At 29.0% G+C, this 27,971-nt stretch overlaps 1 protein-coding gene across 1 annotated transcript in view; it reads right to left on the minus strand.

Annotated features, from left to right (window-relative positions):
• Nucleotides 1-1,952: 1,952 nt before the first annotated feature.
• Nucleotides 1,953-27,971, minus strand: part of LOC148272319 (uncharacterized) — an 80,620-nt gene continuing 54,601 nt past the window's right edge. Inside the window, exon 2 of the mRNA XM_088240209.1 lies at nt 1,953-2,126. Coding sequence (XP_088096335.1) covers nt 2,110-2,126 — 17 coding nt within the window. The 3' untranslated portion in view covers nt 1,953-2,109. The remainder of the gene's footprint in view (nt 2,127-27,971) is intronic.

Consider the following 27,971-nt stretch of genomic DNA (forward strand, 5'->3'; position numbering starts at 1 on the left):
AATGAAATAAATAAATGCTTGTCACTTGTCACTTTATGGCGAAAGTTTTATATGGTTGAGAGTTAAATCTTGAAACTTATTTACGACATGCACTTGCGGTGGACTTAAATTCAATCGAGGCAAGTGCACCATATATTGAGCTCGTATAGATACACAAATCAATTTTAGCTGTGTGCAAAGTTAAATTTTTCTGAATACGTACTATGTACATATTTTATTTTATTTATTTTTTATTTATTTTTTATTTTATTTTTGCACCACAACAGGCCAGGAGGCCCAATCACAGCGGTGAATTACATCACAGAACACCCAGGCTTGAGAAAAATCACATTTTAATTTTTGTGTTCTCACCGGGAATCGAACCCGGAACCTTCCGTCTGTGAGTCAAGCGTCTTGACCACTACACCACGGAGGCCACCAATATATACATGCTAGTATTTATACATGCTAGTATTTATTTATTTACACGTTTTATCAAAAATACAATTTTACGTTAACTTTGCCCAGCTAACAAGGGTACATGCCCCGTTCCAAGCTAGGCAATTACAGTCCAATATATGATAACAGTTAACAAATTAATAGAGAGAACAGACTAATACAATTTAAACTCACTCGTATACATATTTTGATACATATACATATACACACACACACACATATATACACATGTACATACAGACACACGTACATACACCCTTGCGCATACACATACATACTTTCATAAAACACAGACAATTTATTTATAATGCGAAACTAATGGTTACCACCTGTATATATATTTATTTTCATTATTCTTTATTTTCATATTTTATTTTCGACATCCAGTAAGAATCTCCAATCCGTGGCATGCATCAACTTTTCTGACTCCCTACGACCAATGTCATGAAAGAGCGAGGTCAACACCTTCCGCAACTTGACAACACTCCCGTCTTTCCACGATTCTGGCAAAAGGTTATAGACTTTTTTGCCTACGTAATAGTGTTGTCTCAATGCCAGAACAGTGTTGACTCCTTCAATTAGTATCAGATCCCTATTAGAGTATCTTGTATTATGGTTGTGGTTGACGCTTGGGTAAATGTCTCTGTTGATGTGTGTAACCACTTCCGTTCTCAATATATACTGTTGAATAATATTCAGTAATCTGAATTCTTTGAAGAGAAAGTCATTTAGATAACGAAATGTTTTTTTTTTAAATGACTCGGATCAAATATTTCTGTGCAATTGCTACAGGATCAAGGACGGTTTTTGTGCAAGCTCTCCAACCAATTAGACCGTAAGTCAACACAGAATTTGCCAGTGCATGGTATAGGTGTTTCAAGTTCGGGACTTTAAGTATATTTCTAAGTGGGATGAAAAAATGTACCAAGCGTTTAATTTTTGCAGTTATAGTTTCAGTTTGTTCATCCAACCTTAAATACTGGTCTATATTATATTTACTAAATAAATACTGTTTGGATATAAAAACGTTTATTTATTTAAGTATTATGAAGTATCCTTGGGGATGTCACGCAAAACTGATCTTGCCTTAACATAATATATTATCAAAATAAAATGCACTCTGTTTACTTTGTACAGTGTCATATGCACTATTTTCATTATTTATTTATTTATCCCTTCCAAAACAAATTCTATGATTGTTTATAAAATTTGTAAAAAAAATATCATGAAACAACAGATCTAATGTATCAAAATAGATATGCAAAACTTTTAAGAGAAGGTTATGTGAAAGTCAAGGAATTTACAGTGTTTATGACGTGTAATTGGCTGGTTCAAGTGGCCACACACTGTGTTACATTCACCACTCTGCCTATGTTTGAACACCTACATTCCTTCACCTAGTAATTAATTAGCAAGTTAGCGACCTTGTAAAAAGTTGCGTGTGCGTGTGTAATGAGTACCTATGTGTTTTACATTGCCGAAGGTTGTATGTTATAAGTATTTGAGTAGGTTACCTTGCCGAAAGCGAGCGGCCTGTGCCGTACTACGTCGTGGGGGTCCATGTCGCGCCGTGGGCGCGGGGGGCGCGGGGAGCGGGGGGGGCGGCGGGGGCGCGGCGGGCCTAGCCCAGCTCGCGCGGGCTCTGCCCGTGCCGCCCCATGCTGCCCGCTCTCACCCCCGCATGGAACCTGCAACAAGACATAACACCACTATTAAAACAAATTTCGATTTATTAGTTAAAAAATAAAACAATACTGTTAGAATAAGCAACCGTAATATTTTTTTAATCTGTACTATATTTTTAGGGTCAGTAGCATGAATAAAGTCGAGTTAAAACTAAAAATACCAGGAGGAGGGGGACCAATTTGAACCTTTTATCTACCGTTTGAAAGGTTTTTTTTATCAGTCATCGCCCCCCGAGACCGCTTTAACTCATTGCAACACTACTGACAGCTCAAACCTCGAAAAATTTCTGCAAAATAATTATTGTTAAATAGAGTTTATTTGAATAATAAAATAAAAATGCGCTCATTTTTTTAGTTTATTATGAAATATAACACTCCCTCCCCGGTGATGTATAGCTAGTACACATTGCGTCTAATAACTTTAATATCTTTATAAATACAATAAATATTGGGTTTAGATTTTCAGTATTCCTCCATTACACATTTACGTATCGACTGAAATAATTTGTTGTTAAATTATAAGTATTTATTAGACAAAAAGAAAGCATTTCATCGGAAATCGCGGATAAATTAAAAATATCATCTAAAATATATTCACAGAATACCAATAACAACTGGAGTTACACGTCCACTACATGTCCAGTCACGTAGTACAGTACTAGCTACTTAGTAGCTCCGGCAAGTTGGCGCGGGTGCACGTTTCGCCTGAGTCGTTAGCGATACCCAGTGGTTTTTTCATGTTTTCAGCAGTTAGGTTTAAAATATTATCATGGTTGAATTAAATTATGGTTGATTAAAGCCATTCCCTATAAATATACCATTTTTAAATCTCTTATTTTTTTAATGTGTAGTGACTACACAGCACCGTAACGCGCGAGTGTTTTTAGGACAGTAAGGGAAAACCTTGTATTTTCATTGCCTTGTAAATGCACAGACCATCCATGGGGTTAGAGCAACAGGCCGAATCATCATTCTGGTCAGGAAGAATGTATTAGTCTCCTATTTACAACCCTTCCAGTATTTTATTTAAGGCAAACATTCAGAGACAATAAATTAACAGAATGCGTTAGGCGTGAGAGAAATACCGAGGGATTTTCCCGGATAAACCGGATTTGCCAGGGACCCTAATACTGCAATGTAAACACATCAATTCTGCCACAAAACTACGAAAATATTCTATTTCATTTTTTAAATAACGAAATACGAGTTTTTTTGAAACCTTAAACTGGTTTGAACTATTTTTTAGTGCGTTTTAAAATAATGCGTTATATTTTTACCCGAAGAGTACTATAAGTAACAAGGAAAATGCAGATTCAACATTATATTCAAGGAAGATGGCGAATACATAAATATTAGACATTAAGAACCCGGCTTCCTCATAACAAAGCAAAACTGAATATGTTACAAAGTGATCACTTATATCAGCTGTTGACAAATCATAACCCTTGTAGATGTTACTTATATTTATTCCATTTTCTTCTTCTATGTTGCATATACAAGATCAATCTTAATAACTCCGTGTCCAAGCGGATAAATAAAACAGTCCTGTGGGTGATTTTGACGCAGTAGCTACTTTCACGCAAAATTACGGAAAAAGGAAAATGTATTGCAGCCATAAAAAACATTTGAAATACAATGTGAGCTTCAAATCTTCATTTAAATTACGAATAATATAATTTTCACAAATAAATCCATTTTTTATCATTATTCATCCGCATCTAATGGTGCATAAAGCACTGCATTGGTATACCAACCCTAAGTTTCGTGACGATAAGATGGCCAGTCTAACGTTTTAAATGCCAGTCCAGGGACTATAAATTGAACTTAGCTACACAGAAAGTAGCCAGCCATGGAAAAGTTAAATTAAGATAATAGCACTTTTGTTAAATGAGTAAATAGTCAAATTTATACAACAGTTATAATGTTTTTACTGTGACAAATAATAAATAATGCATTCATGCATTTTTTTTATGATTCCAAAAAGATTTCAAGTGTGTATTTGATGCGTTTTGATGATTTTTAATGTCTGGCTGACCCCACAACCGAAAATGTACATTTAGCAGAAAATAGCCAGCTCTAGTAAAACTCTGATTTATGTTGTGTCATTATGACATGTATTGAGCATATTATTTTATATTTATATAAGGTTACCGAATCGTAAAGAACCACTTAATTCATTTGTTATAATAACTTTCAAAATAGTTCAATTAGGTATGTGTGTTGTATCTCTTAAGTCCAGTTAACCACAAATCTTAAATTATGCATTTTGAAGAAAACGGCCAGATCTGATATTAAACAAAACCTCATTCAAACTTTGAACGTATGACGGGAAATTCTGTATTAAAACATTTTTTTAAATTACAGATATTTAAAAATTGCAGAATTTATGCAATTAAAATACTCACGTACTTATCAAATTTAATTTATTTAAGAGAACTAGATTTCTGGATGCATAAATCTTCCCATCAACATCTGTACCGTAAGATTTTTCTAGTGCTGTGGTGTTTTCTGCAAATTGAAAAATGCCGTTTTCGTAATCAGGACTATTTTCAAAAGGTGATTATTACAGTTTTTTGTATGAAAACGGTCTGACTGTTGTTAGCAAAACATAGAATTAATCTTACTGCACCTGATAACACCATAATATTATTTTTACAAAATTATAGACTGGCTGCGTTTTGCACAATTACGTTTAATTATTCTAGTGTAAAAACACTTTTTTGTGTTGATATTTTTAATGGGTAATTTTTTTTAAATAGTTAAACTTTTCCTGAATTACTTTTTTGCGGTTTCTTCTTCCTAAAACAAACGCGGAGAAGTTCCTTAACAGGATCACAGCCGACTATCACGCCAGATCCTCACACTATGGTTAGAGTAGCTAGAAGAAACATACCGTTTGCAGTAAGCCTTGTACATGATAAGCAAGGCAAAAAATAATCAACTCCTTTAAAAAAAAAAACAGATCAGCTTTCCTAGTAATATTTTATTGTACTGAAACTCAAGGTTCGCATTAGCTCTCAACAGAGGGCTTAAGAAGAGATTGCGGTCACAGAGCAATGTCAAATAGACTAATGGTAGCTTTGTATATAAAAACATGATCCATAGACAAAGCTTTTTGTTCATGATAATTTCGTATCCGATTTATATCAAGCGAGAGGTTAAAAAAGGCACCTTAAAACGCACCTTGAACCTCAAACGTCTAATCTATCAACATCAGCGTGCACTCTCGTTTTTAGGTTGTTTTTAAAACATTTCGTTTTATACAAATACATGTTTGTATTATATTCCTAGGACATTAATTACATTAAACTTATTCTCGGACAAAATAACCTACATGTAAAACATGAATATGCAAAAAACAAACGAACCTAGAGTAAGTAAACATAGTACAAAAAAATAACAACATGACAAAAAGACTTGATTTATTAGCTCCATAAGTTTAGATGTTTATTTATTCGATTATATTTGGTCATCACTGTCAAAATAAAATAGGATAAGATTCACTAGATAAGTCTACCTTGTCAAAGAAGCTTGTCTACCTTTGAAACCGGTTTGTAGAAAAAAAATATTTTTAAAAACAAAGTAGTTTTATTTATTTTATTATAATGAATAACCACAAAGTTAGTGTTTCAAATATAAATTTTGAAGATGTTTTATATTTATTTTATTATAATGTATAAATTTATTGCATAAAATAAGTATACATGTTTAACAACTGGGAATCTATATAAAACTAGTGAAAAAAAAATGAAAACGCTGTGTTCTTTGTTTAGGATAGTCTCCATCTAACATGGCTCAGCCTGTTCTAAGATGGAGATTTTTTATCTTTTAAAGCATAAGTTGTTCTATACTAATATGACAATAACAAAAAAAACTAAAACTACTGAATTATAAATGCCTAGCTAATCAAATGTAAGAAATGAATAATCGTTATTGTACAAATATAAAGTATATTTGTATGCCAAGAATATATGTTACTTAAACATAAATAATATAGTATAATATAAAATAAAAAACAAATATAACGTAATAAAAAACATAAAAATAAAAATAATGTGTGTACCAATTATATAAAGTATAGTATAACCACAAGTTAGTGCTTCAAATATAAATTTAATTTGATGTAATTATATTTTTATGAATCCATTGATTATTAAAATATAACTGTTTAAAAAACATGTTTAAATCCTCAAATTCAATAAAAAACTAAATAGAGTTTTGAAGGAGAGTAAAAGCTTTAAAAAAATAGCAAAGGCAAGGAGGCCCAATTAAAGTGGTTAATTGCTGCACAGAATACTAAAGCTTGAGTAAAACAATATTAAAGTTTCGTCTTCTTACAAGGAATCAAACTTAACCTTCCGTGCGTGAGTCAAGTGACTTTACACCCATTACACTAAGGAGGCTGTGGTAAACATTTTTTTAAAAAGAAGCCAAACAATTTATTTTTTTAATACGTAGGTTATCAAAATGCATTTTCTAACAAGATTTTTACTTTTTCCAGAATATTTACGTTAATCCTATGATCTCCTGCAAACCATTTTTAACGTAGAAGATCTTTAATTTTAAAAAAAGAACTGAAGAAATATCTGCTAAATGCTTTATAGTGACTGTTTAAAGGTAATAAATAGATACATATAAAATTGTGCAAAATAAACCTGTTCTAAAAAATTGTGTCCCGCTAAAAAGCCTTAGACTTAGTGAGTTACCAATGATAATATGTTTTTAAAAGTACCAAATAAACGCTGTTCTGCACCACTGAAACTGAAATTCATACCTTTTTACAATTTTGAATCCTCAACCTCTTCTTCTGACCTTAACATTATGTTTCATGATAAATACTGTTAGCTTGATATATGTTATAACTGTGAAAAAATGAAAACTGAAAAGTTGATAAAATATTTAAGAGTAACGAAAAAATTGTTAACAAATTGAGATATTTGACCTATGTTTACAAACGTTTAACTTATGTTCATCCAAACACTAGCAAAATGGTTTATTATGCTCTGGTACAGACAGTCGTCTCTTTCTTATGAAATTATTGCATGGGGAGGAGCCTGTAATAATCATACTAAGCATTTTGAAACCGTAAAAAAACTTATTATTAAAATTATACTTTATAAAAATTCAGCTTTTCTCTCCAACCAATTGTTTCAAATAGCTTAAATTTTGAAGCTATGGAAAATCTATTGCCATCAATGTCTAAAATATGATTATATGCGCCAATATTTATTTCCTAAAACTGTTAATAGATCTTGTGAAAGATTGAAAAGTTTGCTTGAAATCCCTTATTGTAAATTCAGACTCGGGTAAAAACAGTTATTTTTCATAGATCCAAAACTGTTTTATGCGATTCGGAAGGACAATATGATAGAGTTAATTAATATTAGTCGTTCAATATAAATTGAATTTTTTTCGATTAAAATTTTTGCTGAAGTTATTAATGAAAAAAAAGCAGATTTAAATAGCTTCTCTTTTAATCAATAGAATGTGCTTTATTGTAATTTTCTCATAATTTGCGACAAAACAATTGTGTTCTCAATTAGCACTCATTTTTTAGCTTTTTGACATCTATCGTATTCTTCCAGTAGACTTTATTTCATTTTAAAATAAAATGCATACTCACACACAGACCATGCCTTTGTGGGATTCTTTTGTGTTAATGTAATGGTTTTTTTTGTATTTGTAACTTATGTATACCTGTAAAATGCGAAGAAAAATTATAATAAATAAAAATAATAACAAAATAAAAAAAAATATTTTAAGCACCGTAAAACCAGTTTTTTTTGCTCATAGTCTTTATTTATCGTCAATAATAATTTGTTTTCACCTGAAATATTGCTAGATTAATAGAGTACATAAGTAGCAACGTCCAGTATTATGTATTATGGTAGGTATGTATTCGGATAAAAGAATCCAGGTCATAGCGCCCAACGTTCCCTCAACTCGAATTAACGAGGTGTTGTGCTTTTTGCCTAGTCACGGAATTTAGGCGCTCAAAGTGAGCGATCGTTTTTTTTTAGAAAGGCTTTGTGGTGGCTTTGTGACTTGTTCAAATATCATACGATACATATCAAATGCAATGAATCCGATGAATATATTCATATTTATCATGGTTTCGATAAGTAGTTACTGTAATAATGCTTTATTTTTACATATATAAGTCAAGCGATTTGATTGATCAACCGTCTAAGATATTAATTATTGTTAGTTAATATTAGTGTTGAACCACTTGCTGACTTTCTATGTCTGGTTTCGAGGCGAACTCGTATTTTCGTTAGGATATTCACTATACCAATATGCAAACGCTAAAATACACTTTCAATATGCAATCGGAGGAAACTGAAATGGCTCAAAATTAGACAGCGGAGAGACTTTCACTCCCTCTCACTTATGTTCAATGTACTTCATAGTTCTAACGCTTTTATATACCTGCGTGAAAAATCTCAACGCATATCAATTTATGGTTAGCCACTTTGTTCTAATTCTCAGGGCAATCTCATAAAACCCATCTACAATTCCTCTTTCTTCTCTAACTCATACAGTGTTCATTCGAATTGACTGTGGAATCATCTCCACCATCAAAGATGTTACTACAGTATCTCTGTTTAAATCTTGTCTGAAGAAACATCTTTCTCTTTCTCAATCTCTCTTCCTTTCTTCTTTTCTCTTTTTTCCTTTTTCCCTTTGGCAATAGTTTTGATTGAAGATAATTTATAAACAAATACGTTTATTTCTATTTTTTATTTCTTTAGCTTTTTAATTTTTATTTTTTATTGATTGTTTTGTAACTTGAATTATAAAAATAACAAAATCATTTTATTGGTTGGTTGGAAGAAATCGCCATTTGGCAATAAGCCTCCCAATGTACAAATAACATTATGTATAAAAAGTTAAATAAATTAATTAATGTACAAATGCGTAAATTACATGCAGAGTTCAGGAGAATATGACCACCACCGTGTACAAACATGCATTAAAAATTAGGTTAGTAATATTTAGTAATATGTTTGAAAATGGATTGGGATGGGAGTTTGGGAAAATGACGAGGGGGCTAATAGATTGCAAGTTACACGATTGGTTGATTTTTAAATAAAAAAAGTAGGCTTTATTAAAACGATATTGGATTTTTTATTAGGGTCATATTTTTCAAAGCTTAAGAATGTGAAACACCTCCATATTATTTCATTTAAGTCATTTTTTATTAATCATTTTAACTTTGCATGTAATGTATATATTTTTTGGTAAATGTCAGATACAAGTATACTGCAATTTATGAAAATTTTATGTTCGTGCACAAAAATATTAATGACTTCAAACGAAGTACAGATTTTCATGGTTTTATTTCATTTTATTGTATTAACATGTACGGCAAAAATGCCTTTTACAAAAAATCGATAAAATAACGGCAAACAATACTTTTTACCCAAGATTGAGAAACAAAAATTAAACCTAAAAATTATATTACACATTCAAAAGAAGTTTAAAACAATTAATAATCAATGTAAAAATCAAATTAAATAATATGTTATTTTAAAAATTAATATTACAAGAAAATCAGAAAGCACTGTTTCATAATAAACGCAAACAATACTTTTTAGCCACGATTTAGAAAAAAAAATAAACCTATAAATTATATAACACATTCATTAAATGCTTAAAACGATTAAAAAATAAACATAAAAATTAAATTAACTAGGTACTAAAATATGTTAAGGGATGAAATAAATAAAAATAAATAAGTTTTGCCCACTACTACACAGGAAAAAAAATAGTAATTCTTTTGCCTTAAACTGCATACGCTTCTATAGCAAAGTACCTTTTGATATTCGGGCTTTGTTAAAAAAAAATTTGAAGAATTTGTCAAGCACAGGCTACTTGAAAAGAGCAATTGCAAAATCGTGGGATATTCGCAAGAATTTATAAGTTTGTTGATTGAATTCATTAATTGTTTAATTATTGCATTGTATAAGTTATAATTGATTGAATATTGCAAATTATAAATTATATATTTTTTTTTTTAAATAATTATAAAAATAAATAAACCTATTACGGGCCGCAATGTTTGCGAACCATTATTACAAGAAAAGAAGATAATATATTATAATAATACATTTTAAAATGAAAAAAAAATGCGATTCAATCTATAAGAGAAAAACAAAAAAAATACTTTAATATTAGAGTAAAAGAACGCGTAGGTGCTTAAATGCCTTGCGACCTCCGTGGTGTAGTGGTCAAGACGCTTGACTCACGCACGGAAGGTTCCGGGTTCGATTCCCGGTGAGAACACAAAAATTAAAATTTGATTTTTCTCAAGCCTGGGTATTCTGTTATGTAATTCACCACTGTAATTGAGCCTCCTGGCCTGTTGTGGTGCAAAAATAAGTACATAAATAAGTATAGTAAGTAAGTATATAAATTATAATCATTTTTCTGAATTTGAAAACCATGTGATAGAAAATAATTATAATTTTATTAAAGAGGCTGGATTAAAAGTTTTTCATGTTGAAAATAAAATATTAAAATTAGACAATTTGGAAATCTAAGAAATTAAAAAAGCGATTCATAATAAGAAAAAAATCATGAATAACCAAATAAACAATATTTTTTAAGTCCACTACTCTCTAGTTTTAAAGATCATACCTATCACAGTTCACACTTTCTTTATTTATCTTAAAAAGAACAATAAGACAAAAAGACTTAACTTACCAGCTCCGTAGGTTCAATGCAATATTTAGTAATCATTGTTAGAATAAAATTAAATAAAATTCGTTAGTTAATTATAAAAAAAAACTTTTAGAAACACTGTAAAATAAAACATTTTTCATTGTGTAATAAGTTTATGTTCCTTTAATTATGCTTATTTTATTATAACATAAAAATTTTGAGTTAGTCAACTATATTATGAAAATCCCTCTCCTCCACTCCTCCACTCTATTTGCTTATCCCTTAACCTTCTTAAGAGCTCTTTTTTTTTCTCATGTCTTATATAATATATTATTTTTCTCTTTACTATGTAACATCTCCTCTCATTATAATTGTGAAAAAATTTAACTGAATGTATGTACTATTTTTTTATATTTTTTATTCTTATATAACAACTGTTGTTTTTCCTTAATAAATAAAAATAAAAAAATACCTTGATAAAGAGGTTTGTGTAGTTTTGAAACCAGTCGGTAGAAAAAAAAAGTGGTTGAAAACAAAGTTGTTTTATGTTTAATTTATTATGAATACTGTGAATTAATCTTAGCAATAATATAAAAAATACTTAAAATGCCATATTGTAAACGTATCTAAGTAAATATAGCAAATCAAGAACAAAAATATGGATTTTCAAACATAGTTAAAATGGTAAATGTTACACAGTGTGTAAAGTGGCCACTTAAACCAGCAAATGACAGTTCGTTAGCCCTGTAAATGCCTAGACTTCCATATTCCCTTCTTAAAAATGTTCTCCATCCCTGTCGTAATTTGTTATTTTAAACTATTTTAAAAATGAACGAATATTTATAATTTACTTAAAAAAACAGTAAATAAACAGAATTAATAAAAAAAATTATTACAACAGAGATGGAAAACATTTAAGAGAAGGTATTAATAGAAGTCTAGGCATCTACAGGGCTTATGACCTGTCAATGGCTGGTTTAAGTGGCCACTTAAAATTAATGGATTTTTTTAAATAACGTTTTACAATTAAACAGATAGATACCGTTTCTTCTTTTAAAATACCCCCAAATAAATCTATTTAGTTTATCGAAAGAGTGTAAGTAGATCAAATAACTATTTCTCTATATCAAAAACCAGTTCGGTCCCTAATAAATTTCCAATCAGTGAATACCAACACTCGTGAGCATGAATATTAATGGAAAAGGGATGTATCCTTTGGTCCGAGTGGGAGGAGGGGGTGGCGTTTATTCTACACCCTTGCCCTACAAGAGTGTTGGCTTGAAGCCTCATGAAACATTCACAGCCTTAATAGTTAAGGCAATAAGTTGAATTTCAGATACACAATACGACTGTGCTACGGAAATACAGACCTTTTAAACAGATTCGCAGGGCTGTTATTCATTTGCCTGAATGGTATTTAAGTCCGGAATTTTATTCATTAACGTAACTGTTCACTGAATACATTTTTAAAATCCTAATAAAGTATGCTCTTTCACTTGAACGGAAAACTTTTACAAGGAAGTGCTCGAATAGAATTTGATATTATTATGGACAGTTCAGAATTGTGTGAGTATCTCTAACAGTTGGTTTTTGTTTCGACCATTAAATTTTTTAATTCTTTCATAGAAAAGGGAAACATCAATTTACATCATTTTACTAATATACACTTATGCTCACATTGCAATTAATGAAATCATTATATAAAACAGTTAAATAGGAACCTTAAATAGCAGGACATTGCGACAATACCAAGAAAGAAAGTGACTAACGATTTTTTCAACACATTTCTGAAATACTTCTTTGTCTTTGTTTTTAAAGTATTTCATTAATTTACATAATGAAAATAAAGTTTAAAACATATGTTTTGGAAATATGACGACATTTCTGATTATCGTAGGCAATTACATATATTTAACGTATACAAATTTATAAAGAAGAAAAAATAAAAGAATTTGAGATGAATAAGTCACTCAAATACCAACATAATATTAAAATTCCTAAATTCCACACAAGTCATGGTCAAAATAACTTTGTCTTTAAAGGTGTAAAAAATTATAATAATCTTTCCAATGAACTAAAAACTTTTCAAAATAATACATCATTAAATAAATTTTAAGTAAATCTAAAGAACTTTTTTGAACACGTGTAAAAACTACGTTAAATTTTAACTAGTATGAATGTTTTATGTTTTTTCTTTAAATATCCCATGTTTTTTTTTCTCATGTACTCATATTTAAAATTACATACTATAACTCTTATAAATAAACAACTACAACAGTGTAAGTCACTCTCCAAGCACTAGAGTAAGTTTTTTTTTTGAGAGTTACAGTGATAACATTTAATAGATGTGTAAAAGTAGTTAATTATAGAATTAAAAAAAACATGTACCTTTTATGAAAGTTTTTAATAAAATAAAAAAAAAATGAAATGGCTCAAAATTAGACAGCGGAGAGATTATCTTTCCCTCACACTTCTGTACCTGTACTTCGTCGTTCTAACGCACCTATATACCTCCGTAAAAATTTTCAACGCTTGTCAGTTCACGATTTACCTCTTCGTTCGGATTTTCGAAGCATCCCATCCACAATTTCTCTTTGTTTTCTCTAACTTATATGGTGTCCATGCGGCTGGACTGTGGTATCATCTCTCATCCACTATCAAAGATATTTCTACATTATCTCAGTTTTAATCACGTCTAAAAAACTATCTCCTTTCTCTCCCTTAGTCAATCTTTTTTTCCTCTTTCTTTTTTATTCCTTTTATTATTTCCCATAAGTTATTTCCATTTATGTATATCTTTAGCTTTTCATTTTATTTTCTATTGAGTATGTTTTGTAACTTGAATTTTATGAATAACACTTTTATTTTATTCGTCAGTTGGAAGAAATTGCAATTTAGCAATAGGCTCGCTTATGTACAATTTACACTATGTACAAAAAGTTTAATAAATAAAATACAGATAAATTTAAAAAACCGTTTGTACCACCTACCCATTTGTTTTGTATTTTTTAGCTGTTAAATAATTAGTTAATGTTATTTTAATGTACTATCTTTTAGTTCTAATATTTTGGTTATAATGTTCAATGTATTTGTGTTGTTTATGTTTACAAAACCGCATTTGTACTGTGTACACCAATAAAATAAGAAAAAATATGCATATTGAAATTATTGTCAATACATCAATCATAAAAAGCACTTATATTTAAACAAAAACCTCTTAGAACAAGCTGATCCACAATAGAGAGGATAAAGCTGGCCACAATATAAAATGCGTTGAATTATTAGAATCATTAGAAATTTTAAAAATAAAAACGATGCAATTGCAATACAATGAAATAAAATATTTTATCTTATCTAACCTCCCTAACTCAACGGAGGGATGGCGTTATGGGGTTGTTTGAAATAAAATATGAGTACACACTTGCACCGTCCCGTCACATAATCATGAAAACAAACTCATACTTAATCTAACGTCATTATGATTACGTTTTTATGAAAATCTAATTGATAATATTTTCCGTAATTAACATAACAAGTTATTTATAAATTTAAAAAATGTATCAATGGTTTTGTGTTGTAATATTTTGCCAAAATAAAAGGATAATTTAATTACAAGTATTTTGAAATGTGGAAATTTATAATTTTAAAAAATTGTTTAAGAACCTTTCAATACGTTAATGTGTTTGGGAATATTCACTGAAAACAAAGATTAAAGCACTAGCCAAGAAAAATAATAAGCTTTTTTCTGAGAAATACTGTTCTAAAAGTTTTAATTAACACGTTGCCACTTATTATGTTCATACTTCCAAAAGTCTTTTCTCTGGAATAAAAACATTTTCTCATTGCTTTCTATAACTTTTAGAAGTTTTCAATAAAAATTGAAGATAATCCTTAAACTTGAACGCTTTACTAAAGTTTTCCTGGCAAGCATGCGATAGTCATTTGAATAATTTCAACTTAATATCGCTTTTTTATCACATTAAGTATGCGTTGTAAAGATTTTTTTTAAATGTTTTAATGTCACATTATTTATTTAATAATTAACGGACTTAATTCATTCAAAAAATGGCAAGCACCATTTTTTATTATACACACAGGCACAATTGAATAAAATGCAAATAAAGAAAATTAAAGCTAAGACAAAAAATTTAGAAATTTCTAGTTTACCATTGATTAAAAAAAAATTAAGATCACCACACATTTGTGATTTTCTGGATCACTAAAGTCAAACGCTATCTTCATCGGTGTGTACCAAAAAAGTTTATTTTTATTTTTATTTTCTTTTATTTAGGAAACATACAGTACAGTTACAAAGTTTAATATTTTTCACAATTAGACTAAATTCTAATGGACCAGTGAAGTTGCCATATTATAAAGCAATTATATGTAAGGTTAATTATGAAAGTATAAAAAAGAGACGAAAAAGAAAAACATAAATGAAAGTTGTTATAAAATTAAAATTTAAGTGAAAAAAAGATATTTTAAAATTTGTAGTTTGTAGTGAGTATTTACAAATGGAAATAATATTAAAAATGAAGAAAATTTGTAAGAGTAATTAAAAATTAAGAATTGAAATAAAGAGTGAAAAACATGCTCAGATGTAAAAATAAAATAAAATAGTAATAACATTTTTTAAAAAAAGGAAAAACATAAATATACACATTTATTTTAAGGGATTCAAAGAAACGATGAGAAGAATCTTTAAGTAAAATATAAGACAATAAATTTAAATCAATTTAAAAAACATCTTCAAAATTATGACACATTATAGTAAGAGCAGCAGTATATTGATTTTATTTAATCATATAATATAAGTAATTAAAAGTAGTTTAAAAGTATAAAAACATACCAATGCAGCAGAGAAAAAATAAATAAAGAAGGAATAACAAGTATAGCAAGTATTCTTTAAAATTTGAAAAAGCAATATAAGAAGATTTTAAACCAAGAGAAGTCGATAAAATTTCATTAAAGCGATTTTAGTAGTAATACAAATTTCAAAAGAGAAATTTGATTTATAATAATAATATTAATGTATGTAATTTGAGTGATATAAGAGAAAAAGGGACCAACGGGAGTTTAATTCAAAAGTTTTCGATACACTATTTTTAAATTATTGTAATCCTATATGATAGATATCTATATGGTTAAAATATAAACCCAACTTTTCTAATATCTCTATCTACCTCAGTATTACGAAGCCGGCTCTACGGTCGTGTCGAGATATGTTTTTAGTAAGATATGGCACTATAGACGAAAAAAATAAAATTGTAATATTTTATTGTAAAAAACGTTTCTACCAAAAGTTGCCATTGCACCCCTCGGCGCATGAAACGTCAAATGGTATGTCGCATACACCAAAACTACCTCGAATTTTCAATTCTTAACCATATCGGTTATTATATATATCTTAACATACTGACAAGGTGTTGTCATTTAACTGCGTTGGCTGTGCTGTCTTAATTTTAAATAGACTTCTGTGATAAAAAGTAGCCACCTCTAAACGATTTAAAATTTTAATGAAAAAGCAAAAAGGGCACATGATTTTCGCCACTTTCGGTACGTAGATATGTGTAATGTGAACCGTGAGGTATGAGCGCCTTCAAAATCTATCGATGTGTTTATTTTAAAACTCAAAGATAAAGGGTCGATAGTGTATCTTCTTGATCGCTCGGAATAATTAATCTTCAACTATAATAACGTCATAGTGAAGGTATGGCTTCCGTATTTTCTAAATGTACTCACCCTCGGGTAAATTAAATAGCTTATTATAATTTAAACAACACAATCATTATAACCGTATTACGTATAAGTATCAGAAAAACAATAAAAAAATGTTTTGTAATGCACAAACTTTGAATGCAAATGTTAAATTTTAGAACATATAAATCTTCATCAAAATACAAGTACTATACTAACAAATAACATTTGTAAAAAGCCGCCGTGAAATAAGTTTAATCAAGAATTCATTCATTTCTGATTGATAAATAATCTGCGCGCACGTATGTACGATATTATGCCAAATTAGCTTAACGGTTTCTTGATATATTTAAAGCACTGAGTATTTGCATCTAAGATAAAAGTTTTACTATTTAAATATTTTTTGCAAAAACCTGTAACTTTTATTTTATTCACATTTTATAATTTATGTACTTCTTTTTTTCAATTTTATTGATTTAAATTATTTCCATACTTAATTTTTTTCTCTTTATAATAAGAAAATGGCACCTTTTTTTACAAGTTTAAATTTATAAGGGTCTATTGAATACAGTCGAGTAAAATATTATTTTTACTACTTTTAATTTTGATTTCCATTGAAAACGATCCATTGCATTAGCCACTCCCCAAATATGACACGATTTGGGTAAATTTTGAACTTTGTTTGCGACCGTTTAAATTTTAACAGAACATCGTCACAAATCTTCAGGTAACAATTAACAAGGTCAAACATGTCACCTTTTTGTGGGGATATATTTTTTAATAATTTATTTTTTAAAGTTATGTATGAAAATATTTCTCCAGAATATCCAAATTGATTTTGAAAACACAATTAATTTTTCTAAATCCATTTCAAATATCATTTATCGGTATTCGTATTATGTGATTATTCCCTATTGTTGTAATATTTTCTCTTCAGTTTTTTTCCTTCCCTATAATGGTACAAAGGATTACTGGCCCCGTTAGTATTCAATGTTTTTTTATGTGTCTATAAAAATATTATAAGCTTTGTTACTGTTCTTAAATAAACACATGACTTTTATGGAAACAAAAGACGAATGATCCAAAAAACCATACATTTGAAATAAACGGTAGCTGGTTTAGTGATTTAAGTGAATTGAAGTATCAATCGTCTTATATTTCTATAATAAATTACAAAGAATTTTCACTGATATTTTTCATCAATAAACTTGAATGTTTTAAATAAATAACTTATATAAGCTTTTATAATTAAATATTAAAGTATCGTTTTTTAAGGTTACACTAGCATATAATAAATTTAATATAATGTGGCAATTTTTATACATAAAAGAATTAAGGGGATGAATAAAATAAAAACAATAATAAAATTTAACCAACAATGTCATACATATGAAACAAGGGGTGAAAAAAAGATAAGATTACCAATGAGGTAAAAAACAGAATCTCAAAACTCATTGTACAAGGGATTGAAGCTGTACAATGAGTTACCTGAAGAAATAAAAAAAATAGAAAAAATTGAAATATTTAAAATTAATTTGAAAAAATATATAATTGAGAAATTTTGATAAAAAAATTGTAAAATTATTAATAGTTTATATTAGTTCTTAAAATGTTATGAAGTAACTTAATAAAGCATAAATAAACAAATATATAGTGAAAAAAACGTTACTAATTGAATAATAAAAATTGATATGGGTTATTTGTTAACACGTAATATTATAAATGCTGATTTGTACATAATGAAAAAAATATACTCACGCATCATACTAAGAGTTTGAATATGGTTTATTTCTGATCAGTACACCAAGTTCTCCTTAAAGACCTTTAATTAATCGGAACTACAATTAACTCTCACAATGATCAAATAACGGCTAACCCAAAGGTTTGTTTACTTCACATCAATGTTTAATCACATCCCAAACGATACACACATTAAGAAACTGCCCAAACACATCTTCACGTAATTGTTAATAAAACAAGGATAAATATATTTTTTTAATGCTTTGAACACTAAAATCCACATTCGTTTTAAAAATGTTTTAAATTGAAATACAAATCAGTTGTCCACTTTGTTTTAATTTTTAAAAAACCTCAGTTGTCTTAAATACACTATATTAATATGAAGTATTATTCTTTTTAAAAATCGTTGTTTAACTTAAAAAGTTTTTTATAGGTTGAACTTATTTCATTTGGTTTAAAAGATATGATATTTTGGAAAATCTTGTTTCCTGAACATTTCGTCAAATGTGATTCCCGTGGTTTATCCTTTAAAGCACATATTTAAATGCACATTTATTATAAATAATATGCCGACTGGTTTTAAAACAAAATTATTTATTTGTCGGAGCATAAAAAAATTGACAAAATGTAAGATTTTAAAAATAACAAATTTGCTCCAAATATTAATATTTACATTTATAAAACACGGTGTTATAGTGCCAGACCGCGAAACTTCAGAGGAACATTTCAGATTTAAAAAATTTTTTTTTTCAATAACTCGTTTATTTAAATTAAAAAAAAAACATTCTTATGATTTAAAAATATAGACAATCCTTGCACTGGAATCCCTTTCACAAACCACAACCACTCGCTTACCCAGCCCCTCCCCTAGTCCGCAACCGATGCGTATTGCTTCGTTGGTCAATTGTGTTGTTTTTTCAATTTTTTTATTAAAAAAATTTCAGATATTTTTCAAAGAAAATTTAAAAAATAAATACCATAAAGACGAGTTTAAATCTGGTAATCTGTTTTAGGAAGGTATTAGATGTACTGTAGAGAAAGGGTTTGTATAACGCATAACCTTGTAACCAGAATTGAAACAGATTATTATTAAACTCTCGAGTGGTTAAAGCCTAAGGGGATGGGTATAAATAGATGTACCGAGAAGTACTGTCTAAGCTGATTTTAGGTCCTTTATGCATAATATTGTTCATATACATAAAAAGAAATATCAAAAAACGAGTTATTTTATTTGTTTATTTATTGATATACCTATATATATATATAGGTATATATAACATATATACAAATCAACAATATTTTGAGTTTGTCCAAATTTTTGTAGACAAGGACTGGATTCAATTCCCTGGATTCAACTCACTTAAACCAGCCATTGACAGGTTATAAGCCCTGTAGATGCCTAGACTTCTATATAACCATCTTTTATATATCGGGTTGTGGTCCCGTGGCTAGTGTCTCGGACTCACGGACCAAAGGTCCGTCGTTCGAATCCCACTCTACCCCAACTTGATTCCATTTTCTAATAGTGAGTTATTTACAACTCGTTGAGAATGGCCCTCAAAATTAAATATTTGGGTATATCATAAGAACGCAAATATTTCTTTTTTTAAAAAAAAAAAAAAAAAAATATGTTCTTTATCTTTGTTGTAAAATGTTAATATATACAAATATTAAAAATAAAAATGGATGTGTCAGTTTTAGGAACTAGGCAAAAAGTATCAAATTTTTAATGTAAGCATGCGCTTGCGAAATCCCGAATTATTACTAAATAAATAAATATTCCTATAGTTTCTTATACTTTCTTTTACTTTTATTTGCTTTTTATAAATCTTTATGTTTTTATGTTTTTTCTATATATATTTTTGTATTATTTAATTAAGTGCGTACTATAATTATGCATATTATTTATTACTCTTATTTCTTATATTTCTTACTATGGTAATGAGTGAGTTTCTAGAAAACATATCTAAATTATCGTTTCAATTATTTTCTGTTGATTTCAATGATAGATACTATTATTTCGTTTTTTTAATACTACCATATTTTTCTATTATTTTGTTGATTTTAATGATACCATTATTTTGTATATTTGATTATGTGTGAATCTTAATTTGTATAATTTATATTTGAAAAATTATTTCTGATTATTTTTTTGCATTGTATTCTTTGGAATTTTATTATTTATTACTTTTATCTTTTTTTTAGATTGTTATTCTATTGTATTACATGTCATTATAATTTAATCTTATCCATTTTACTATGAATTTTTATTGTTAATTTTTATGACTTGACACGGGCATAGCCTTAAAAGCCGTAATAAGTTCATTTTCATCAGTGTAATTTAGAATGAATGAATAAATAATTAATATTTGAAAATATAAATAACAAACAGGTACCTAGAATATATTTTTTTAAATGATTATTTCGTCCTTATTGAGATACATATTTATAAGTAGGTTTGTTCAAAGTATCTTCATCTAAAAATATTTTAGTCGAATTGCTACCTGTTGTTAAAAAAAAAAAGAGATGAGATAAAAATACAAATAAAGGCAGTATTTTTGACACCGTGAAATTGTTTGTCACATTAATCTGGATTCTTACGAGATTTAGCAATAGTCATTTGTGCAATCTTTAACTCATAAAAAAAAAGATTTTTTAAATAGTAAAAACTACCAATGAAGAGAAAACAATGTTTTATGATTAATTGTAAATGTGTTTAAATCTGTACAATTAGTTACCAGAGGAAACAAAAGAAGCTGAAAACCTAAGAATACTTGTAATAAAAAAAGGGATATTTTTTCAAACAACATTAAATTTTTATAGACATGAATAGTTGAAAAAAAAACACCTTTCTTTTTAAAAATAATTAAGCTAGGATAAAAAAAATGACCTCAAGAAAAGATCTAGTCTATTTGAGTGATTGTTTAAATCTAGAAAGACTTACTCCAAAAAAGTCTAGATTTACAATATGACACAATCGGGACATTGCTGCATGCAAGCCATAGTTTGTGATGTGCTGAACGAGGAACAGCATATCATTATTTCGCAAGCGGAGTGGCGGTTCGGGACATTGAAAGTCACTTGTTACAGTAACGACGGTACATCAATTAAGCTATTTGAATATGCCATGTTCCTAACAAATTTATATCAGTTTAAATCCTTAGGAATTAACTTATCAACATATAAATTAAAAATACTTTTTCCTGTAAGGGTATCAATTAGTTTTTTTTTATTTCAAAAATGTTTTTAGTTGTTAGGACATTAACGAGTTTATTGACAAATTTGGTGTAATTAAATCATTTATATCACATCAAGGTTAAGTCGTATACGTTGACTCATTCCGTGAAATTCAAGTCAAAGTAAAGTTCCAAAAATAGCGACAATTTTATACTCAGACAGCCATTAAAATATCGTCAAAGTTGTATTAATGTCAATTTTATAACAGGCGTAGAATTTTGTCAGAACTTTTGGTTTAAAGTTACCATTGGTTTGATGTGAGGGGTGTCATTAGCCCTAAAGAGATTTATTACATCCTATTTTCTTTAGACTTGCTCCTTAAATCCGTCTTAAACTTGTTTTAAAAGTCTCAGACTTGAGGATATTAAGAATATTGACATTATATTACCGTGACATAAAAGAAACTGGTTTTTAGAACCGGGTGAAATTTGCAAAGTTAAATAAATTTGTCTTTACTTTATTTTGACAAGTTTTATTAAATGGAACAAACTTTTTTGTAAATAATATTTACGAAGTAAAGAATACATGTTATTAATGAACAATTTTTACTCAAATTAAAGTTAAAATAAAAAAACTTTGTTTTTAACCACTTGTTTTATATTTTATTACTGACTGGTTTCGAAGCTTTACAAGCTTCCTTACCTAGCTATAATTTAGTAAACAATGCTTTGAGTGTACCCAAATGTTTGTAGACAGGCTGGATTTCCAGTCTAGGGATTTATTTAGATTGTTATTTGTTTCAACAAGGGGAAAACATTTAAACTAACTAACTGCTATAAGAAGAGGTGTAAAAATTACAAAAAAAAAATCCGGACCGGTTTTCAGGACCGATCTGACAGAAAGGCCTGGGGACTGTTTGTGAATGGATTTATTATTATTTTAGACTATTTAAAAGCATTTTTTAAATAAAAATTAGGGGCAGTACAATAAATATTCCAACACGTCTTGCAGCTACAAGTGCGTGGACGGTTTGAAATAAAGCCCTCGTTTCAATTTTTAGGAATATGGCTAGGAATCAAGATCACAACACGCTTAAAATAGGGCATATTGGAAAATAGAAAGTGAAAGTCACTCCAACTAGAAAGCGAACATGAAATGATAATTACGATTTTACAGAAATTGGCATCTATAAAGCAATATACAAGATGCTAGAGAAGCGACGTCCAAAGGTAAAAATATACACAAGTGCCTCATATTGAAGGTGTCCGAATCACCCCCATGTGTGTTTGCGGTTTTTGTAGTTTTCTAGATATGATTTTAAATGAGTTTTTGAAAATTTTCGACCAGATTAGTTTTTTTTTTTTTAATTTTTGGAAGGTTTTTTCAGGTTTTTTTTGTAACTCATTTTATAAAAAATGTACTTTCACGCACCAAATAATCAGTAAAGTAACATTAAGGGAAACCACACAAGTTTTGACCTGAAATGCAGAATTTAAGTTCGAGCCAGTCAGACTTGAAATTTCAACTTAAAATAAAAAAGCAATTCTTCCGCTTTTAAGTAATTTCGAAAACTCTCTAAGCTTTTTTAATAACGTAGTAGTAGCAGTAGGCATTTCTGATCTGTCATTTCTTTTCAAAATTTTAAACAATTTTATCCATAGTCCTTATTATTCGTCGGTGTTTGAACATCCACATTTCCTCAACTCTTTCATCTGTTGACTTTTGTGAAGTAAAAGAACTGAAACCTTTATCACACACTTCACAAAAGTCAACACATGGAAGAGTTGAAGAAATGTGGATGTTCAAACATGGGCAGAATGGTGAATGTTACACAGTGTGTAAAGTGGCAACTTAAACCTTATACTTATGTATGTATATGCGCATGGGTGTATGTACGTATGTGTGTATTTACATGTGTATATATGTGTATATTTATATATATATGTGTGTATATATGTGTATGTCTGTATGTATATGAATCAAAATGTGTATCCGGAGAAGTTTATATTTTGTTTGTCTGTGCTCTATATTGATTTGTTAACTATTATAATATATTAAAATGTAACTGCCTAGCTTGGAACGGGGTATGTACCCTTGTTAGCTGGGCAAAGTGAACATGGAATTGTATTTTGATAAAGAGTGTGAATAAAAAAAAAATAAAAAAATAAACCAGCCGATGGCGGTCATGGGCCCTGTAAATGCCTAGACTTCCATATTCCCTTCTGAAAAATGTTTTTTCTCTCTGTTGAAATAAATTTAATTTTGAATTAATCAACTATATCATAAAAAACCCTCTCCTCCACTACTACGCTTTTTTCTTATCCCCAAACTTCTTGCAGTACTCTTCTTTTCTTTTTTTATTTAATATTTTATATTTTCTCTCTATTGCGTAACATATTCTTTCATTAAATTTGTAAAAAACTTTACTGTATGTATGTACTATTTTCGATGTATTATTATTCATGTAATATCTATCGTTTTCTATATTAAAAACATATTTTAAAAATAATGTACTGCATTTGTACTCTAATTGCAACGTATCGTAATTATTTTTGCTTTATGAAAGGTAAAGTTAATCTTACTGCCATTTTAGGAACAATGAAATATTGCAGTATAGAACTGCTATTAAAATCCATATTTTACATCCACCCTATCAGAATTCGAACCCATGACTAGTATTTAGGTTGGCGTTAAATAAACCCACCACTAATATCAGACCAGTTGGATATGCATAAATTATTTAAAAAATTACAAGATTAAAATATTTATTTATTTATTCATATTTTACTCTTACAAACTATAAACAAAAAAAAATAATGTGACCTCACTAGGGTTACCCGTGCCGAGGACACTTAACAATATACTTTTTTGAAATGTTTTTACATTTGAGAATAAACAAAGAAGACTAACTTAATTAACAGAGATAATTAACAAAATATTCAGACTGTTTTAAAAACTAGGTATACATGTACATCTATATTATTTATATTACAAAACGCACAATGAAAATAACAAAAACCTAACATAAGCTATACATTTGTGGAGTAGTTGATTCAATATTGGTTTGAGCGAATGAGACAATCTTTTTTACTTCTACCTAGCTTCACTATCTATTTTTTTATAGCATTTTTAAACATTTTGTCGTTACTAATTGTTTTAATAAATAGTAGAAGTAGGTTATAGATTTTAATTGAATAATACTCAAAATCCCTTTGTCCGAAAGTGGTATTAGTTTGTATTTGTTTAAGTTGTCTTTGTGTTGAGGATTTAGTGATTATATTACAAATAATATGTGATGTATTGTAGGGATTATGTCTTTCATTTGAGTAACAGTAGTTTTTGAATCTGTGAGTATTGATTAAGCGTATAATCTTATTCTTTGTTAGCTATCTTTAATTTAACGCTTATGAATAATAAGGATGTGTAATATAAAAGTTTCATTATCATCATTATGTTTCCTGCATCTGATCACCAGGCTCGTACGGTTACGTCGATAAAAATACTTTTCCCGAGTTTTATATAAAATACGTATTCCATAACCCTTAGTGCGACCGCAATTCAAAGTTCCTATCTCAACTAAGTATTTTCTGTCTTTCTCTTTTGACTTTACGACTGTTATTTTATTTCTGCGTTAGAATGAGGCCTAGCCATCAAACTTAAGAGGCTGTGAGTGGAAAGGGAGCTTAGTTACTACCCTTACTTAGATCGATCGCCGCCCCCGCCCCCTTGTACCTCCTGCCACTCCGTTTCCCAACCCGCGCCCTACGGGCGATAGGACGTGATCACGAGTGCAATAAAACGTAAAAACTGGGTCAACATTTCTGGTTAACCCATTACTAGTAGGCGCACCAACCTACAAACACTTTGTATTACGTTAAAAATAAATATTATTAAAACATTTTAGTTTTATAATTTAAAAAGAAACCGAATCTATGACAATATTTTTAATTTTATTTGGGTATTATGACTGCAAACTTGGTGAAATTTTCACATTAAGCATTTAGAGAACATTTAATAAAATTCTAGAAGGCAATATTAAACTTTAATCCAGTTGAACATTTTATCAATAGCAGATCTGAAAATACATAGAATGATCTGCCTCAAGAAATAATTACAGCCCTATTTGTTAATACATTCAAAAACCGATTGGACCAAATAGCATGTAAAAAATTAAATAATTTTACCAGAAACACAAGATAGAGGCAATCAGCTTATAGTTGCTCGTTCTTAATTTATTTATTTTTTAATTGAAATTTATTTATAAACCCTTAAGTATTATTTCATTCATTTAACAAAATACGTACTCTTGTATTAATGACAATATTTATACCATATTTTTTTATTATCTAGTTTCGTTTGGAAGATTATTGCATAATTTCAGTCCCTGATTTAATAGTCTCAACTATCCTTGTATTATCCTCGTATTATGTATTCAATTTCAATTCAATTCATTTATTTTCAATAATGCATAAATTACAAACTAAAATTTAATGCGTACATATTATAAAAAGAAGAAAATATATAAAGAGACTGTTGTCAAAATAGTAGGAGAATTCTGCTCCGGAAAACCCCTTCAGAAATATGGAACAGATCAACATCCGGAGCGATGTTGTTCAGCATAGCGGTACCCCTTAAAACAGGCATAACCATCGGCAGGTTAGTCCTGTATTTTGAAAAATGAAACAATCTATGCTGACGCTATCTCAAGTAATTATCAGGAACATACAAACTAATGCTCATCATAATCTCAGAATTATCGATAACACCGCGCAACAATCGATAAAAATGTGAAGTCAAATACACATTCCTTCCAGTCTGTAAACTGTTGAAGCCAAGTATACCCTGGAGAAACTCGGTCGGGTAGAGCTAAGGATAATACCCGCACTCTCTCATGTAGAGATATCTCAGAAACTTTTTTTGGATTTTCTCTATCATAAGAGAGTACTTTAGTTCATGTGTCCCCCAAATCATCGAGCCACTCTCGAGTATACTTCGCACCGAGGAGTTGAAAAGAGTTATCAGTGTACATGTTTACTACACAAGAGCAAATGCTAAGTTCCTGATTGGTCTACCATAGAATATCCCTCCTGATCCCAACACTAAAAGAGAAAATATAAGCTTCTTAAATGCAGAAAAAATCCACTTTAAAAAATACACACCTTGTACATAATAAGCAAGGTAAATAATAAATGAAACTCCCATCTGAAAAATTAACAAGTTTACATTAAAAAACATTTAGGTTTGTAAGTGAAAATTCTTGATGGAAGTTCATTGTAATTTATTATATAAATAAAAGACGAGTGATACTTTAAAGAAATCATCATCACACAAAACCACACTCACGAAGGATAGGAGACTAAAAATAAAATAAAATACTTAAAATACTTAAACTCATTAAAATAGCATTATATCAACTCATAAGTTAACCAGAAGAAAAAGTTTTGATAATGATCCTTAAGATAAAAATAACTTTATTTAATTTACTTTCATACAACTTTAAATTATCTATCCTTACCTCTGTTTTGTATAAATACATTGAACTCCTTAATAAAGATACCAGTCTCGAAGGTGTCGCAAAAGCGATGAAACCGGTCTCTGGATATTCCCAATTTGTGGATTAAAGTATCACTCGTCTTTTATTTATATAATAAAAATATATTTACATTCATTTTCAAATTCAAGTTCTTTGTCACCAACCAATTATATCCAAGGCTAATTTATGAATAAACTTTAAGGATTCTTGTTCAAAAAGCTCAGTTACATTCAATTGTTTGATTCGTTTAAAGGGTTCTTTAGTTGGTGATAGAAACTAACATAAATATTTAATTTTGCTGTCTTATAGTCTGATTGTGTCATTTACGTGATTCTATCTACAAACATCTAAGCACACTCAAAGCATTGTTTACTAAATTATAGCTTCGTAAAGGAAGCTTGTGAAGCTTCGAAACCGGTCGGTTAGAAAATATAACACAAGTGGTTAAAAACAAAGTTTTTTTATTTTTATTTTAATTTGAGTAAAAACTGTTTATTATAAACATGTATTCGTCACAATATTCAGATTTTAATGTAAAATTTTTAAAACCACAAGACAATTGTTAAATCTTGTGTAGTGGTGCATTGGCCTATTATTCTTGAAGTCCTGGGTGCGATTCCTGGCAGAGTGGACGTAAAATATTTATTTTAATGATTTTTTAAGCCGCAGTATTCCATTGTTCCAGGACTGGAACATGAAGCGTAATACTGATCATCTTACCTTCATGTAATCGATGTTCAAACTACCGTGCATTTAGTTGACTTATTAAGTACCCTATGCACTACTGGGTGTTAAAAGCGGGATGATGATAAAATAAATTTAAAAATACGTTTTAATTAAACATAGTTTTTAAACCCTATACATAATGACATAATTGATAAAACAAAAAAAAACAAATAACTTTATATATCCACTTCTTTACTTCAATTATTTCAAAACTTTTTGTATTTAAATTCAATAATAATAAATAATTAAATTACGCATGAAAAAGCTCGTTAATCAATAAATAAACATTCTTATTTGAACACATTGAAGGA

The sequence above is a fragment of the Micrasema longulum genome, unplaced genomic scaffold, assembly GCF_059751315.1.
Source record: "Micrasema longulum isolate JH-2025_06_02 unplaced genomic scaffold, ASM5975131v1 h1tg002379l, whole genome shotgun sequence".
NCBI classification, from domain to species: Eukaryota; Metazoa; Arthropoda; class Insecta; order Trichoptera; family Brachycentridae; genus Micrasema; species Micrasema longulum.